At 39.0% G+C, this 13,933-nt stretch overlaps 2 protein-coding genes across 2 annotated transcripts in view; both read left to right on the top strand.

Annotated features, from left to right (window-relative positions):
• The first annotated feature begins 1,588 nt into the window (after positions 1–1,588).
• On the top strand, positions 1,589–5,252 carry LOC111569966 (FAST kinase domain-containing protein 5, mitochondrial). The gene is made up of 2 exons (XM_023272441.3): positions 1,589–1,831; positions 2,529–5,252. The coding sequence occupies exon 2, from the start codon at positions 2,541–2,543 to the stop codon at positions 4,959–4,961; it is 2,421 nt and encodes an 806-aa protein (XP_023128209.2). The 5' UTR covers positions 1,589–1,831; positions 2,529–2,540; the 3' UTR covers positions 4,962–5,252.
• Positions 5,253–7,315: 2,063 nt separating this feature from the next.
• The window catches only part of LOC111569969 (leukocyte cell-derived chemotaxin 1-like), a 116,941-nt gene continuing 110,323 nt past the window's right edge, over positions 7,316–13,933 (top strand). Inside the window, exon 1 of the mRNA XM_055015629.1 lies at positions 7,316–7,384. The gene's annotated coding sequence lies outside the window, so the exon portion shown is untranslated. The remainder of the gene's footprint in view (positions 7,385–13,933) is intronic.

Raw genomic sequence — 13,933 nt, 5'->3', positions numbered from 1 at the left:
GTATTATCAATTGCACAAAGGAAAGTGATGAATTTGCGTAGATAATATGCTCATTATTGCGTGCCAAATAATCAACATTATCAAAGAATTAAGGCATGGATTGATTTTGTAAAAGTGATTCCCTTGAATGTAACAAAAACAACAACAAAACACACATCTACTACTGAATCAAAAGCAAAGTGCAGAAAAGTCTTTTTATATATGGTGATGAAAGTTTTTTCCTCTTTGATTTCTGTGAAAACACCAATATAGAAACATTTGTGCTCTTCTTACAAATTAGTTGTGTACAGATTATAGTAAATATTTGCCTACTTATTAGCACCTACTAGGAATTCTTCAAACTATACAATTTTCTACAAATATTTTGCCGAATCACAATATTTGCAATAATATTCCCCTTTTGTATAGAACATTTTGACTCATTGTAATAGTAGTTTATGATACTAATAAAATGAACAAAGGCCCAGCTCTATTTAAGTGTCCTAAATTACGACATAACAATAATCTAACTTAAACAACACCAAAAACACAAAAGTGAAGAAGATTTGCAGAATTTTTGTTGCACTAACTCTATTATATAACTGGAGGATTTTAGCCAAGTGTAACCTACTAACACTGACAAATGGTGTATTTGCTAGGCCATGCTCTTACATTTTTATGCTGCTAAAAATGTTGCTCATGTCTTCTTTTGAGTGTTTGCTTACAATAATAACTCACTGTTAAGTATTAATAGTGTTTATAGAGAAATTATTAAACTTTCTACAAATACAAAATCATAGATGAAAAATGATTCATTAAATTAAACTTGTTTGCAAGAAAATATCACAATAAAATTAATATGCATCCAAGAAAATCCAAATATGGGTAAAGTGAAAGCATATTCTTTTGGTAATTTCCTTTGTTGAAATAATATATAGCTTCAAAAAATAAAGAATAGTTAAGAATGAAAATAATAAAGAAGCAAGAACAATTAAACTGATTCATGCATAATGGGAAATCACCCAGCAGTCTAAGCCTTTAGTAGCATAAATAAAGAATTGTTCAGTGTCATCGGTGCCAGCCCTAAAAGTGAACTTTATCAGAAAGGAGAAAGGGTGTACTAGAGAGTATTTATGCAAAATAAATAAATAAATACAATACAAAATGGATTAAACTAGTCCTTTATTATAAGAGAGTTTTTCATTATTAATTTTGGCGACAGAATGTAATTAACTGAATTATCATAGCCTTTTTATAGTTACATTCAGTCTTATTAATTTGTATAACAGTTTTCTATTATTATAGATTCATTCAACTTTAAATGATCGTTTACGTCATTTCAAACAGTACTAGTTCGTGTGTTTTAACTTATATCAAAGAATACAAACCGGCATTTAAAAAGCTACAGCTTATTGGTAACGGAATTGTGTTTTCTTTTTTAACAAATTGCGTTTTGTTGTCATAAAGTTGAACCTTTTCGGCTGCCGTAGGTCATTTGTTCCGTTATGGCTGTTCAACACGGAAGCAAAGTCACCGCGTCACCACAATAAAGTACCTCAAGTCAAACACGATACTCTTAGAGCCATTAATTATAAAACCTAAAGGGGACTTTTAACACATTTGTGCGAAAATGTAATTCTGTACATCCCAGTACGATGTCTTAGCCTATTTTAGTCCATCAATATATACATTGTATCGTCTTTACTGGCGTATTTTTTTTTATTTTGAAAATTAATACACCCGAGTTCAAATGTGATTGCAGCAACTCCACTCCTGTAAGGATTTCACGTTTCTTCTCGCTACGGTTTCATGAGGTTTGAACCAGGCCCTCGGTAGAGTTGGAGGGTAAAAGGTGAGTCCAACGACCCAGTTAACAGCTAGACAGACATGTGTAGTTTGGTTTAATGTAGAATGCACTGTGTCGAACAACTGACAACTTAGCTTAAGTCAACGTTTACTGTCTCAAACCACTGTTTCAATTCTGAAGTGCGACTAACTGCTGTTGGTTTGCTGACTGACAGACTACTATAACACGTTAAACGCTTAACCAAGGTAAGCTGTATGCTAGTTTAAACACAGAGGATATGCTATGTAGCATTTTGACAACAGTCACAACAACAACAACACATGTAGGCTTTACTGGGTCATAGCGTTACTTTGCTGAGTGTGTATATTCAAGCACTACTTGCAGAAAACATATATGATCCGTATGAAAGAGGAAAAATTTCAGCAGCCACGACTTGCTCAGTGCCTACTGCCATACCATATTTATGCTTTGTTTGTGTTCAATGTTTTAAAAATGATTTCTGCATAATAAAGCTACTTTTCTTTGGGGCTGTTGTACAAATAAAAACACAGAAGCAGCAAGCAGAACAAAATATTGAGTATCTTTTAACCTTTCTTAACCTGTTTACACTGTGTTTAGCAAATAATTTAAACCTTATTTACCTTCTTGTGCAATATACTAGTGCTTGGTACATTAGGAATTCCATGTTTGGTTGACTTGGCATTTTCACTAAAATCACGCCTTTATTTTTTAATCTTCTTAGTCTGGCACATTGATGGCTGCCTGTGTGCTGTGTCGGCGGCTGCCCAGGCTACGCTACCTCCCTGGCTTGAGAGAAGGTTTTGCCCAGGCTCAGCACACGCTTGTCAAACAAGAGAATGAGACTGATGATCAGGAGGAAAAGGAAGGAGTATTGCAACACCAGGAAGCCTCTTTCCAAGGAGGCTACAAGCTGTATTACAACCCCTCCTCGTATCATCGCTCTGTGTGGAACTCCGCAAACTCCCGCAGCCAAGCCGATAATGATGAAGATGAACAGTGTCTCTCCGCTCATGCACCTTCCTTCTGGCAACAGACTAATCGCTACAGTGTGAGTTGCTCACGGCATCTCTCTAGCTCAAAAAATACACTTCTTGACTTAGCTTTCAACAAAAGCCCTGAACCTGAGATCTCCTCAGTGTCACTCCCCCATAGAAAACCGGTACCACCAGTTGTTAAAGTAAACTCGCGTGCTTTCCTCAAATGCCGGCCAGAGTATGCTTCAATGTCCCTTGACCTCAACCAGAGGCCTCACCCAGTCAAATGGGAAGAGGCCTTGCCGCTGCTCCATAAGGTGACTGTTTTAAAGGGCAGCATGAAACCATCTGATGTGTCTCATTTTCTTGTGGAGCTGAGCCGGTTGCACCCAGACAAGATACCATCAGTGAGAGGTGACCAGCGCTTCATCATGCTCCTCCGATATTCTGTGGAACACCTTCGCCTCTTTTCTCAACCTCAGCTGCTGGACGTGCTGCAGGCCTTTGTATGGCTGGACATTCCCTCTGCTCACACTGTACTCGAGCTGTATGAGGCTGAACTGAGCCGACGGTCTGGCCAGATGAGTTTACGTCAGTTGATGTTTGCTGCTGACATGTGGCGCTGTATTGGTAAGCAGGTGCCCCAGTTCTTGCAGCACCTCTATGACTCAGTTCGTCTGAATCTGGGACAGGTGGAGGTCCCTGAGCTGGTCCAACTATTGTATATAATGGGAGAAGGTAGACAGTGCCCAAAGGACTTGATCCTTCCTTTAGAGCAGATTCTCATGTGTCATTTGAAACGACTGCACCCTGAGGAGGTTGGCGCTGTATGCTTGGGACTCTTTAAATCCCAAACTTCAATATCTGAGGGTGCAGTTACTCGCATTGTGGATAAAGCACTCTCTTTTGTGAAGGAGATGAGTGACTTAGCCATTGTGAATGTGCTGAAATACATGCGTTTCAGTTATATGTTTCACAGGCCATGGCTGGAGGCCATGGCACAGGAAGTTCCTCAACGGGCCCACAGGATGGGTGTCAAGGGGCTGATGCATGTAGTACTGGCCTGTTCAGCGGTGCATTACAGAAATGATAACATCCTTAATGCTATTGCTGAGAGAATTCCCTCGCTCGTGCCACACTGCAGGTCTAAAGACTCATGCAAACTCCTGTGGGCATACGGCACATTAGGATTTCTCCCTGTGCAGAGTCCAAGCTTCTATCCGAGTCTTACAGAGGCCCTGAGGCAAAGAAAGGTTGAATTCCTCCGATACCCAGAGCATCTGCTTACTGGTCTCCTCGGCTTGGCCTTTGTCTCTCAGTTCCCAGAGGACCTAATTGCATTAGCCCTGAGCCCTGAGTTTGTTAACTTAGCACTGAAATCCAAACAGCTGGATCTCAAAAAAGACTTGTTCACTTTAGATGGAGCTGTTGCTCTGGAGTTGCCTCACTGGACTGGCCCTCGCTTAAGCTCTGAACTTAGGGAGGAGGTGGCAGAAATGCTGTGGAAGTTTGCTCAGTCAGATGTGTGCCAGAAACCAGAGGTTCAGGAGGCTGAAGCTGCCCTCCAAGATTTGCTTGGAGGAGAAGAATTTGTGTGTAAGAGAATGATCCTGCCCCACAATCGCTCCATCGACCTGGAAGTACACCTCGACTCCGCTGGACAACCTATACCTGTGAACTCAGAATCTCCAGAACAGAGTTCATCCACATCTCCTTCTCATCAGGGTTGGGGGAAGTTAAACATCGGTGTAACTATAACTGATGAACTTTTAGCACAACTGATTACTGCCAAAAACATCACAGATCCTTCAGTTCCATCTTCTAGAGTGAAACCTACAACTGTTCACAGATTACAGCCTGATGAAGGTGGCAGAGTGTTTGACTCAGTGCTAGATCTGACCAGTGACATCACAGAAACTCTTAACAAACCCAGTAGCTTAGGTTCAACGTGCCAGGAATCCAAAGGCACTGTCAAAGTTGCTGTCCAGATCACAAGCAGGAATCACTACTGCTCCCAGTCACAGCAGTTGCTGGGACTTCATGCCATGAAGAGAAGGCAGTTGAAGATGGCGGGCTACAGGGTTGTAGAACTGAACTATCATGAGTGGGTTCCCTTGCTGAGAAAAAGCAGGACTGAGAAGCTTGCATACCTGCACTGCAAAATGTTTGACAGTCTTTAATGATCTACTGATTCTCAGACGTTCAGGAGCTAATAGAAATCACTGAAAATTCAGACTGCATTGCAAACTAGGTTGGCTCTTTGGCTTCTGGGAAATCTTTAGTTCGTAATGAGTTTCTGCAAAGCACCAAAAACAGGACTTTGAGGCAGATTTTGTTGTCTCCATCCACCATTGACGTTTTGTACATGTTTAATTTAAAATATATTTTATAACGAATTTTTTTCATTGTGTTTTCAAATGTGCATTTCAAGACTGTAGAACTAATGCAAATTAAACAAGTATAAAACCCTGTATTGTCCTTGTCAAAGTTGTAGATTGTAACAGACACTAGACATTAGGAATGTGTGCTTTTAAAGTTTTTGCCCGATTTTGCTTTTACTTTGTTGGATCTGTAAGAGTAAAGAGAATCTGAAGATAAACGAATGATTTCAAAGGACAGAGCCTCTGTATCAAGTGCTATCAGACAGCTGCCCAATAAGCATGTCAAAGGTGAAAGAACTGAAACATAGCAAACGACATGATTGTGGAATGATTTCTGTTTTGATTGAGGTTTGTAAGGCATGTCCGATAAAGAAAAGGCTAAAATTGCACAGAATCTAGCACCAAAGGCAAATCATAATAATTCACAGTAGGATTAAAGGTAACAAGTTAAATGAAAATCTGCCTGTAATGCAGACTTTGTTTATTAAAAGCTCAGAGAATCATCTGCCTGTGTTCTTGCTGGCTTGGTTAGAAACAGAGCTGAATTCCTGCCTGAGTTGTGCAGTATAGCTCCACAATGCATTTTATTTTTAACAATGTTTTGAATTTCAAACAAGACACTGGGGTGTCCTTTTCATGTTCCAAGAAAACATGGCATTTCTGCTGCTCAAGTTGCTCATACATTTTGAACAGCTTTTTATTTCAGACAGGTATGACAGGGACTCAAAAAAATAATCACTCCCCAGTTAAGGCTCCCATGAGGTTTTGATGATCGACCTGTTCCTAAGTCCTGTGGGAGCCGTAATTGATGTCTTTTCTGGCCTGCTTTTATATGACTATCACAAATTTTTCAGGGGAAAAAAACAAATACTTATTTTTCTTATTTTTAAATAAGAGCACTTGTGGGTTCAGGTTATAGGAAAGTCTATTTTTTATAATAAGCCTAGGCGATGTATTGATAATTTCAACATGGTGGATATTTAAACCGGTGTTCTCGTTAAATGCTGATAGACTGAGTCTGTTAATAAAAAACATAACATAACCATACATTATTTAAACTGCAATGAAATAAACTTTTATTGATAGTACATTAACTATAAATCTGTAGGAGATGATTGTAGTAGAATGGATTGCTTACAACTGCTGTTCATGGTGGTAGTAAGAAACTCATTATTGTTTAGCTTTTTATTTATAATACGATTCATACACAGCATGAACAAAATAACTTAATTTGTCTGTACGATATAATGCAATAGCAATTTGCTTGCTGCAATTTCTGGCCATAGATTAGTATGAACATCTCTCTGATATTGCATTTCAAAAGCTTTAAAAGAAAACTCGAGCAGCATTTATGCCATTAAGTACATTTCAGCAGTCAATTCAGCACATGGTTTATGTGGCAGACTGAGCAGCACTGTAAACACCACTGAAACTGTTTGAGCGTGCAAAGTGACAGACTGGTCACAGCCCCGCTGACCCTGGGAAACTAATCCTTTCACACTGGAATAAAATTGATGTTCCTGGACGCAGCCATGTTTGACTCCTCCAAGCCGTTGTAAGATGACTTTGCTCTGGAGGTCATGTGCTTGGCTCTACTGCATCAAGATTGTCCAGGGAATCACTGTTAGTATTTTTTGTGTTTTTTAGAAGTAGACAAAAATTGTTGGCAAAAAATAGTTATAGAATGTTGTTTTGTCACCTTGTGGAAACACAGTGTGGTGTAACAATAGCAGAGTAACAATTGGTTGCTGGACGAGTAAATTTTTTTTATTGTGAAGAGCTGTCAAATTCGCAGTGTTTGCTCATTCTAATTGTGTGTGTGTGTGTGGGCCTTATTGCTGCCAGCATAACTTGTGACTACAGTCTAGTTTGATGGCCCAAGGTCTTTGATGCCTCCCACCAAAACAAACTATTAATCAGTTCTATGTTTTTTTGTTCTTTTTTAAAGGAGTCTACCTATCTATTACATTTGTCCAAAAAAAAAAAAAAAAGGACTAGCTACACTGTACTTGTATCCACTGTGATAAATGGCACAGTTCAGGTATATTTCATGATTTTGCAAGGTTACGTTCACAGTTTAATGACATAAATGAAAATGAGTGGCTGCCTGCAATGAAGGAAATTATTTATGTTTTGCTCGCAATCCTTTCCAGGTCCAGGAGCATTAGCAGGAAATCTGAGACGAGACCTTGGAGAAAGGACAGACTGGAGCGACTACAGGTGTGTTTGTCTCCCCTTAAAATGCTTCCTCTTTCCATTCCCTGCCCACTTTGTTGTGTCCCTGATCATGATGTCAGTTCTTTAATCTTGCCAGCTGTCCTAATATTGTAGGAAACAACAGTAGTTTCAAGGTCTCCTTGTTGGAGACATTGTCCTAAAGAAAGGCAAGACACATCCTGTAGGGAGAGTTGTTTTTAATAGCAACAATGCTCAGACACAATGAGCATTCTTAAAACCAGAATATCTGCTTTTCCTAAATGGGGATAACAAAGATAAAACTCAGTTGGGCAATTGTGCCGCCTATCTATCTCCCATGCACTTCATATCTCTTTGAGAGAATTTTAAATGCTTGATTTTATTGGACTGAAGATTTAATTGAGGGCAACAGACAGCTTCCCTCGTCCTCTTCTTTCTCCTCCTTGCACTTCGTTTCAATAACTTCCTGGTGAGAGACAGCAGTATAAAAGGGGATGGCAGAAATGAGCAGTAGAGAAGACAAATTCAATCAACTCTACATGTGTTCTGCATGTTGTTGGCGTGCTTGATGATCCCCCAGGAGGAGCTGGAGGAAGCTGCAGGGAGACTGCTCTGTTGCCGTTGCTCCCTGACGTGAATGAATGGAGGGACAGATGCTGTGCTGTGTTTTAAATATTCCAGCAGAGGGCGCTCTACACTTAGACAACTACACTGTGTCTGAGTGATGATAATGATGATGATGAAATAGTTCCATTAAATTTTTTTTTTTCACAAAGCTCACATGAATATAAATGCAAGTTGTACATCACATAAGGAAACATAGTTTTAAGGTTAGGCTAATATACTTTAGGAAATTTCATTTTACAGTTTGTCAATATTGTGTAATGCATTCAACAGTATAATTGTTTGCAGACCAATTAAAGACCAAATAGAAACATATTCCAAAGCACATTTTCAAAAGGTAGAGTCAATAAATACCTCTCCTATTCTTTGCAGATCTGAAAAAATATAAAAGAGAATTCCCATTAGGGCACTTTCAAGTCTTTGCCATCCCTGCAGCTACAAATTTCACACTGCTGGGTGTGCAGGAAGCATGCTTTTGAAGTTGAGATGATTCAGTTTCTCATTTAGCGCCGTTTTCTTTGGATTGAAACACAACTCAGTGGATAGTCAAATAAAGCTCTTATCCATGTAGAGGGAAAATGAACACTTTGTTTTCAGGTTGACGCTAACAAGGGCGAACATGTTTAGGGAATAGGGACTCCCCGCCACTGAGCGCCAGTTTATTACAGTGTGTGGAATGATGGGAATGATTATCGGCTTAGATTGGATCATTATGCATATTGTGCTCGGTGTAATTCACCAGGCAAGGTGCTAAACGTCGTCTTATTTGTCAGTGTCGCACTGATGACAAGAAATTTATTGAGCTATTAACTTGCTAAACAAAAGTAAGTAAAGTGAGGATAATCATTAGGCTTAGAGACTTTTTGTATTTTTTTCAAAATCTGACCAGTATTTCACCAGTTAATGGAGGAAGCTCTGGTAGAGTGAATGCTCTCTCAGTAATCCCCATCTTATTTGCATTTCAATTCTTTTGCTTTTCTCAGCCTGGAAGCTAATCCAACGCAGTCTGAATGTGGCCTAAGCTTGCGTCAACATTTCTTAAGTTATCTCAACACAGAGATACTACTGTCTGTCTGCTATAATTCTTTAATTTAGCTTATTGTATAAACAGACAAATCCTAATGTCACATACTCTTTAAACATTGATGCAACACCTGTACTATTGCTTGTCCTAGAAAAAAAATACGGACTTCTTGGCTTCTTGACATTCACAAGTGAGGGGAATAGATATGGATTAACCAGCTATATGCAAGTGGATTTCCTTGGAGAGTTTCGCCAAATGATCCCCATCACAGTTTCTGCGGCATGTTGACACTAACAACTGCCTGTGTCTTGAGTGTTTCTGTATCACTCGCTCTCAGTGCCACTTCCTTTCTGACCCCTTCAGCAGCTTTCAATAGTGAGTGTGGATCCTTCCCCTTAAGATTCCAAACACACAGACTGTGCTTAACCAACTGCTCCAGGGACACGACTGATAGGGAGCGTTTGCATTCAGCACTTGTCTCAGCTGCTATTGATAGACTTTAAAAAACTTAAACAAGTTCAATGGTTTGCCGCTTGGCTCCTCATTTATTCACGGATAAACCTTTTCACCTCAAGAACACAGTGGATTTGGATTATTACAGCATTTCATTTTGTTCGCCTCCAAAAAAATAAAAATAAAGAGGGTGTTTGTCATGCAGCATTACTCAAGCTTTAGTCGCTCATGCGTAGAGAAATATGACCATCAAACCAGGGGCGCCAGTGTTCTGACAGCATTTGACGTGACAAGCTTGGGATGCTAAAGACTCCTATTTTGCCATTTATCTGGTTTCTCATGCAACAAGAAGGCAAAATAAAGACAGAAAGCTGAACACAAACAACAGTGATAATGACTATAGGTACTATAGCTTGGCTTTTCAGTTCAAAAGTTCAACAGAAATAAACATTTGCAAGGGAGAAATTCCAGTAATTAAAGCATATGCTCTTGCAATTAAAAACACCCTCGATCATAAAGCGGGGACTATTTTTAGCCAGCTGGTAGAATAGGAAGGGAAAACAGTGCTGTATGTACATGCTAATTATCGTTATGTGTCTACCTCCCTGTGAGAGATAAGTTGAAGATGACACTTGTGCAGCAGCGTTGCGTAACCACATTGCTGTCCCTCCACACTCATCAGTTGGTCACACAATTCATCACAGCTCAAAGCAGGATTGATGTAAGCACACTGAACACAGTGGAACTGTACAACAGAGCCACTGTAAAGCAGCACCAGCATGGCATTTTGCAAAGGGGTCACGCCACTATGAAACTCCATAACCATGCAAATTCTGGCTGGCATATCAGGAGGTGTTTCAAGGTCGGCTTTAGGTTCCTGCTTTGGTAGTGCCGCAGCATCCTTTATGGTTAGAATATCCAGTTTTTTATTCTGATATGTCAAACCCTATTTTTTAAAAAATTATTATTCATTCTTTTTTTTTCAGAAAATGTGCTGAAGTACTTTACCTTGGTATTGCATTGAAATTGACTACCCACGCACAACAGATTTAAATGAAATGATGCATCTACATTTTGGACATAAAGCTCACACTTTATAATTAAAATGCATATGCTATTTACACAGGTGTCAACCGGGATTAATATTTTATGTATTTGCTTGCATTAATTAACTCAACCTGCAGTCATTGATTTCTTTGGGCAGTAAATAAATGCTCCACGGTGTCCACCAGCTTGTTATTGACTGTTTGGCACAAGACAGGTAGTGCACAGCTGCCTGCTGCTCCTGGAAACAAGGTTGAGGGGAGCAGTGAGCGAGCTGGAAGATGCTAGGACTGCAGAAAGGGGAACTGCAGAGTCGGGTGATAATTATCTGTCGGTTTGTCTCCACAAGTGAAATCTTTCACGTTACATGTAGCCATTTATTTTTGTTGTAAATATAAAATAGGTGTTCGTGCATATGTGAACATCAAGCAATTAACGAGTAAAAAAATGTGCCCCTGAAATTCTTGATTTCATGATTAAATTCATTACCAAAATGACAAAAAAGGAAAAGGACATACAACACACTATGAAGTAACTTCATGTCCAGCCTTATGCTCTGAAAGCACAAGGCTTTCCTCATAAATTTACAAGAATGAGATCTTGGAATAAAACTCATTTTTAAAGCTTTAGATGGATGAATGGTTGGATTTATTCTTTACATGAATTATATCTGCTAAAGTAGTCTTTTTCAATTATTAGAGCTTAAAAACTTTCAACACTAGCTGAGTCACTGCAATGAAACTTCAGTCTGACACATATCAGGATTCAAGATGCTTATTCTGCAGGATGGGCGAAGATGAGACACAGTTGCAATGAACAGAACAGGAGCTGCAATTTTGGCATGGATCAATGACGCCCTTATTTTAGGCACATTAAGCAAAAGCTCACTGCACCAGAGGCACATATAGAGGGATGCATAGTGCTTGCAGGTTTTTTGAAATGCATTTATAAGAGCATTGAGTCACCGCCTAAAGAATACAGTGGCATGGTGTTCCTTGAAACATGTTCAGGAACAAACAGAACACTGTTTGGCAGCTTATTAATAATGCTGAGTGAGCTGCCAACAGTCTGTTTTCTTGCTTGGGAATACAACATGAGGGGAAAATCAAAAACATGACAGATGTCGAAACAGAAAAAGTATTAACGTTAGATTACCACATTATGGTAATTTCTAATAGTGAGTAACATTTACTAGCATATTTATGTCACATGGGGCACTGCTGTGTTTTATACATTTCTCTTGAGCTACAATGTTAAGCTATTTCAAAGAGAACACTGCGATATTGTGTAGGCGGCCTCATGTGTCTTTACTTTTAAATGGGTATTATAGGTATAGCAGATTTTTGGAAGACAATATATATGTAAAGGCACATCTGAACATGATTGCGTCAATTCTGCAAAAAATACATATGTAATAATATTTAATGAAAGTGGTTGAAATGAGACTTTAGGAGCTGCAGTTCCTGTGTCTGACAAAATTAGAATGCTTTTATGACATGTGTGACTGTAAATTTTAGTGCTGTCATGAAAAGAAGACAAACTGCCACAAAGCGATGATGCAACATTGCAAGATCTGGAGCTGAAACAAACATCCAACCATGAAATCTGATGTAAGATTTCTCTTTTCTCAGCTCCAGCGGATCAGTTTTTGTGGTCGTCAAGTTGTATTTACTGTAAGACAGAATTCCACTGCTGCAACAGCATAATCAAAATCTGTCTCCTGACATGGAGAGGTGCATTATCCTTTAGTGGCGCAGCACAGATTAATGCACAGCCAACCTTTGAGCCTAAATTAAACCCATCCACATGCTTTTAAGCGCACGGAAACCATCATCTGCTTAATGGGAATTCATATTTTAGTATGTAATTATACGCTAGTAACCCTAGTAGACAAATTTAAAGTGACGTATTAACAATTGTACAACGATTAATTATATTATCTCAAACACTTGGGGATCAGGTATTGAGATGTGCAAAGGGACTAATTACAGAGACGTAGCGGCACGCTAACAAACACACATGCATACACGCAGTGCTGCTCTGTCCTTTCTACATTAAATCATCAGGAAGCATGCCGGGGAAGACAGCTGATGAAAGAGCTGGAGAAATTTAAAATCTTTCCAATGTTCCAACTTCTATTTATAAATAAGTGATGAATTTTACAGTGCATTGCCTTGACACTGCAAAACATTGTGCTCTGCTGCATATTATTGAAGAGCATTTCCATTTCATGACCTTGATGATGTGAGAAAAAAAAAAAGCAGAGGATGTAAAAGGTGACAGCAGATTGTATTGTCTGCGGTGTTCATTTACAGAGTAGACTCAGCTAAATAAATCAAGAATAGTTCCTTTGTGAATCACGTCATGACCTGCTATTAAGTAATGACTAACGGCCACTTTGAGAGAAATAGTGTGCAAGGAGGATATTTTCTGTGCTACCAAAGCTGCCAAAGTGCTGCGATCACACTGAAAAGAAGATGTAAAATGGGTGCCTGGTTATGAAAAGGTCAAAGTGAGCAAGAAAAAAGACGGAAGGCAAGAAAGCCAAAGGCTAAAGGTTGGGGCACGACAACAAAAACATGGCATGGAAGCTTCACATTCAAAGAGAGATTGAAAAATAGGTGCTATTTTAAGTTATCCATAAATGTCATGTCTTTAAGAAACTGCTATTTCAAATCTGTCTTGTAATGCACATGTTCTGAGTGAGAAGGAAGGACATCATTTGTTGTTTTGTTCGCACACTCCAATCCAGTGCAGGTTTCTACAGCTGCAGTCAGCCCACATATTTAATGGATCTGACTGTATGGAAATGTGAAGTGGTTGACCTCATTCTTGAGGATTGATGCATTATGGGACCTTCCGATCAGAAAGGGGTTTTTAATAATTTCTGTCTTTGTGGCTTAATGCTTATCAACATATCCTGCTGCTGATTAGGCTCCATTCCTGCTTTAATCCGGACAACTTAATTATACAGGAGATGTCAGACTTCCAAGGACGCTCTTATTCCGAGTGTGGTAAATCCAAGAGTGAATATTTGATGTTGCCATGGTCCTGTACGATAAAAATTCAGTCTCCTGAGAGGGGAAAAAGGACATATATGTCAAGAAAATTTGATTCATACATGCCTGCATGAAAAACATCTCATGTCCAGAGAGTGATGAATGAATCATAGTATATGTACAGCCTAATGAATAGATTTTTGATTTAATGTAAAACCAAATTAGAGACAAATTATTCAGTGTGATATCCTAATATCCTTCATATATATTGATTGTAATTTCACTGTATAAATCAAGAAGAAGTAAAGTACTGCTACTACTTAAATGGTTCCTAGGTACTTAAATTTAACAAAGCAGCAAACACAACTGGCTGTGCTAACTGGTTGTTTCAGAGCTGTGCATTTTTGAAAATAATGGGTACTTACGCCTGG

Source organism: Amphiprion ocellaris, chromosome 11, assembly GCF_022539595.1.
Source record: "Amphiprion ocellaris isolate individual 3 ecotype Okinawa chromosome 11, ASM2253959v1, whole genome shotgun sequence".
In the NCBI taxonomy this organism is placed as follows: Eukaryota; Metazoa; Chordata; class Actinopteri; family Pomacentridae; genus Amphiprion; species Amphiprion ocellaris.
The sequence above is the reverse complement of the archived record's forward strand: the minus strand, read 5'-3'. Positions and strand labels throughout refer to the sequence as shown.

Excerpts from the sequence above, each read along its gene's own strand:
- LOC111569966 (XM_023272441.3), top strand. The coding sequence starts at position 2,541 with ATGGCTGCCTGTGTGCTGTGTCGGCGGCTGCCCAGGCTACGCTACCTC.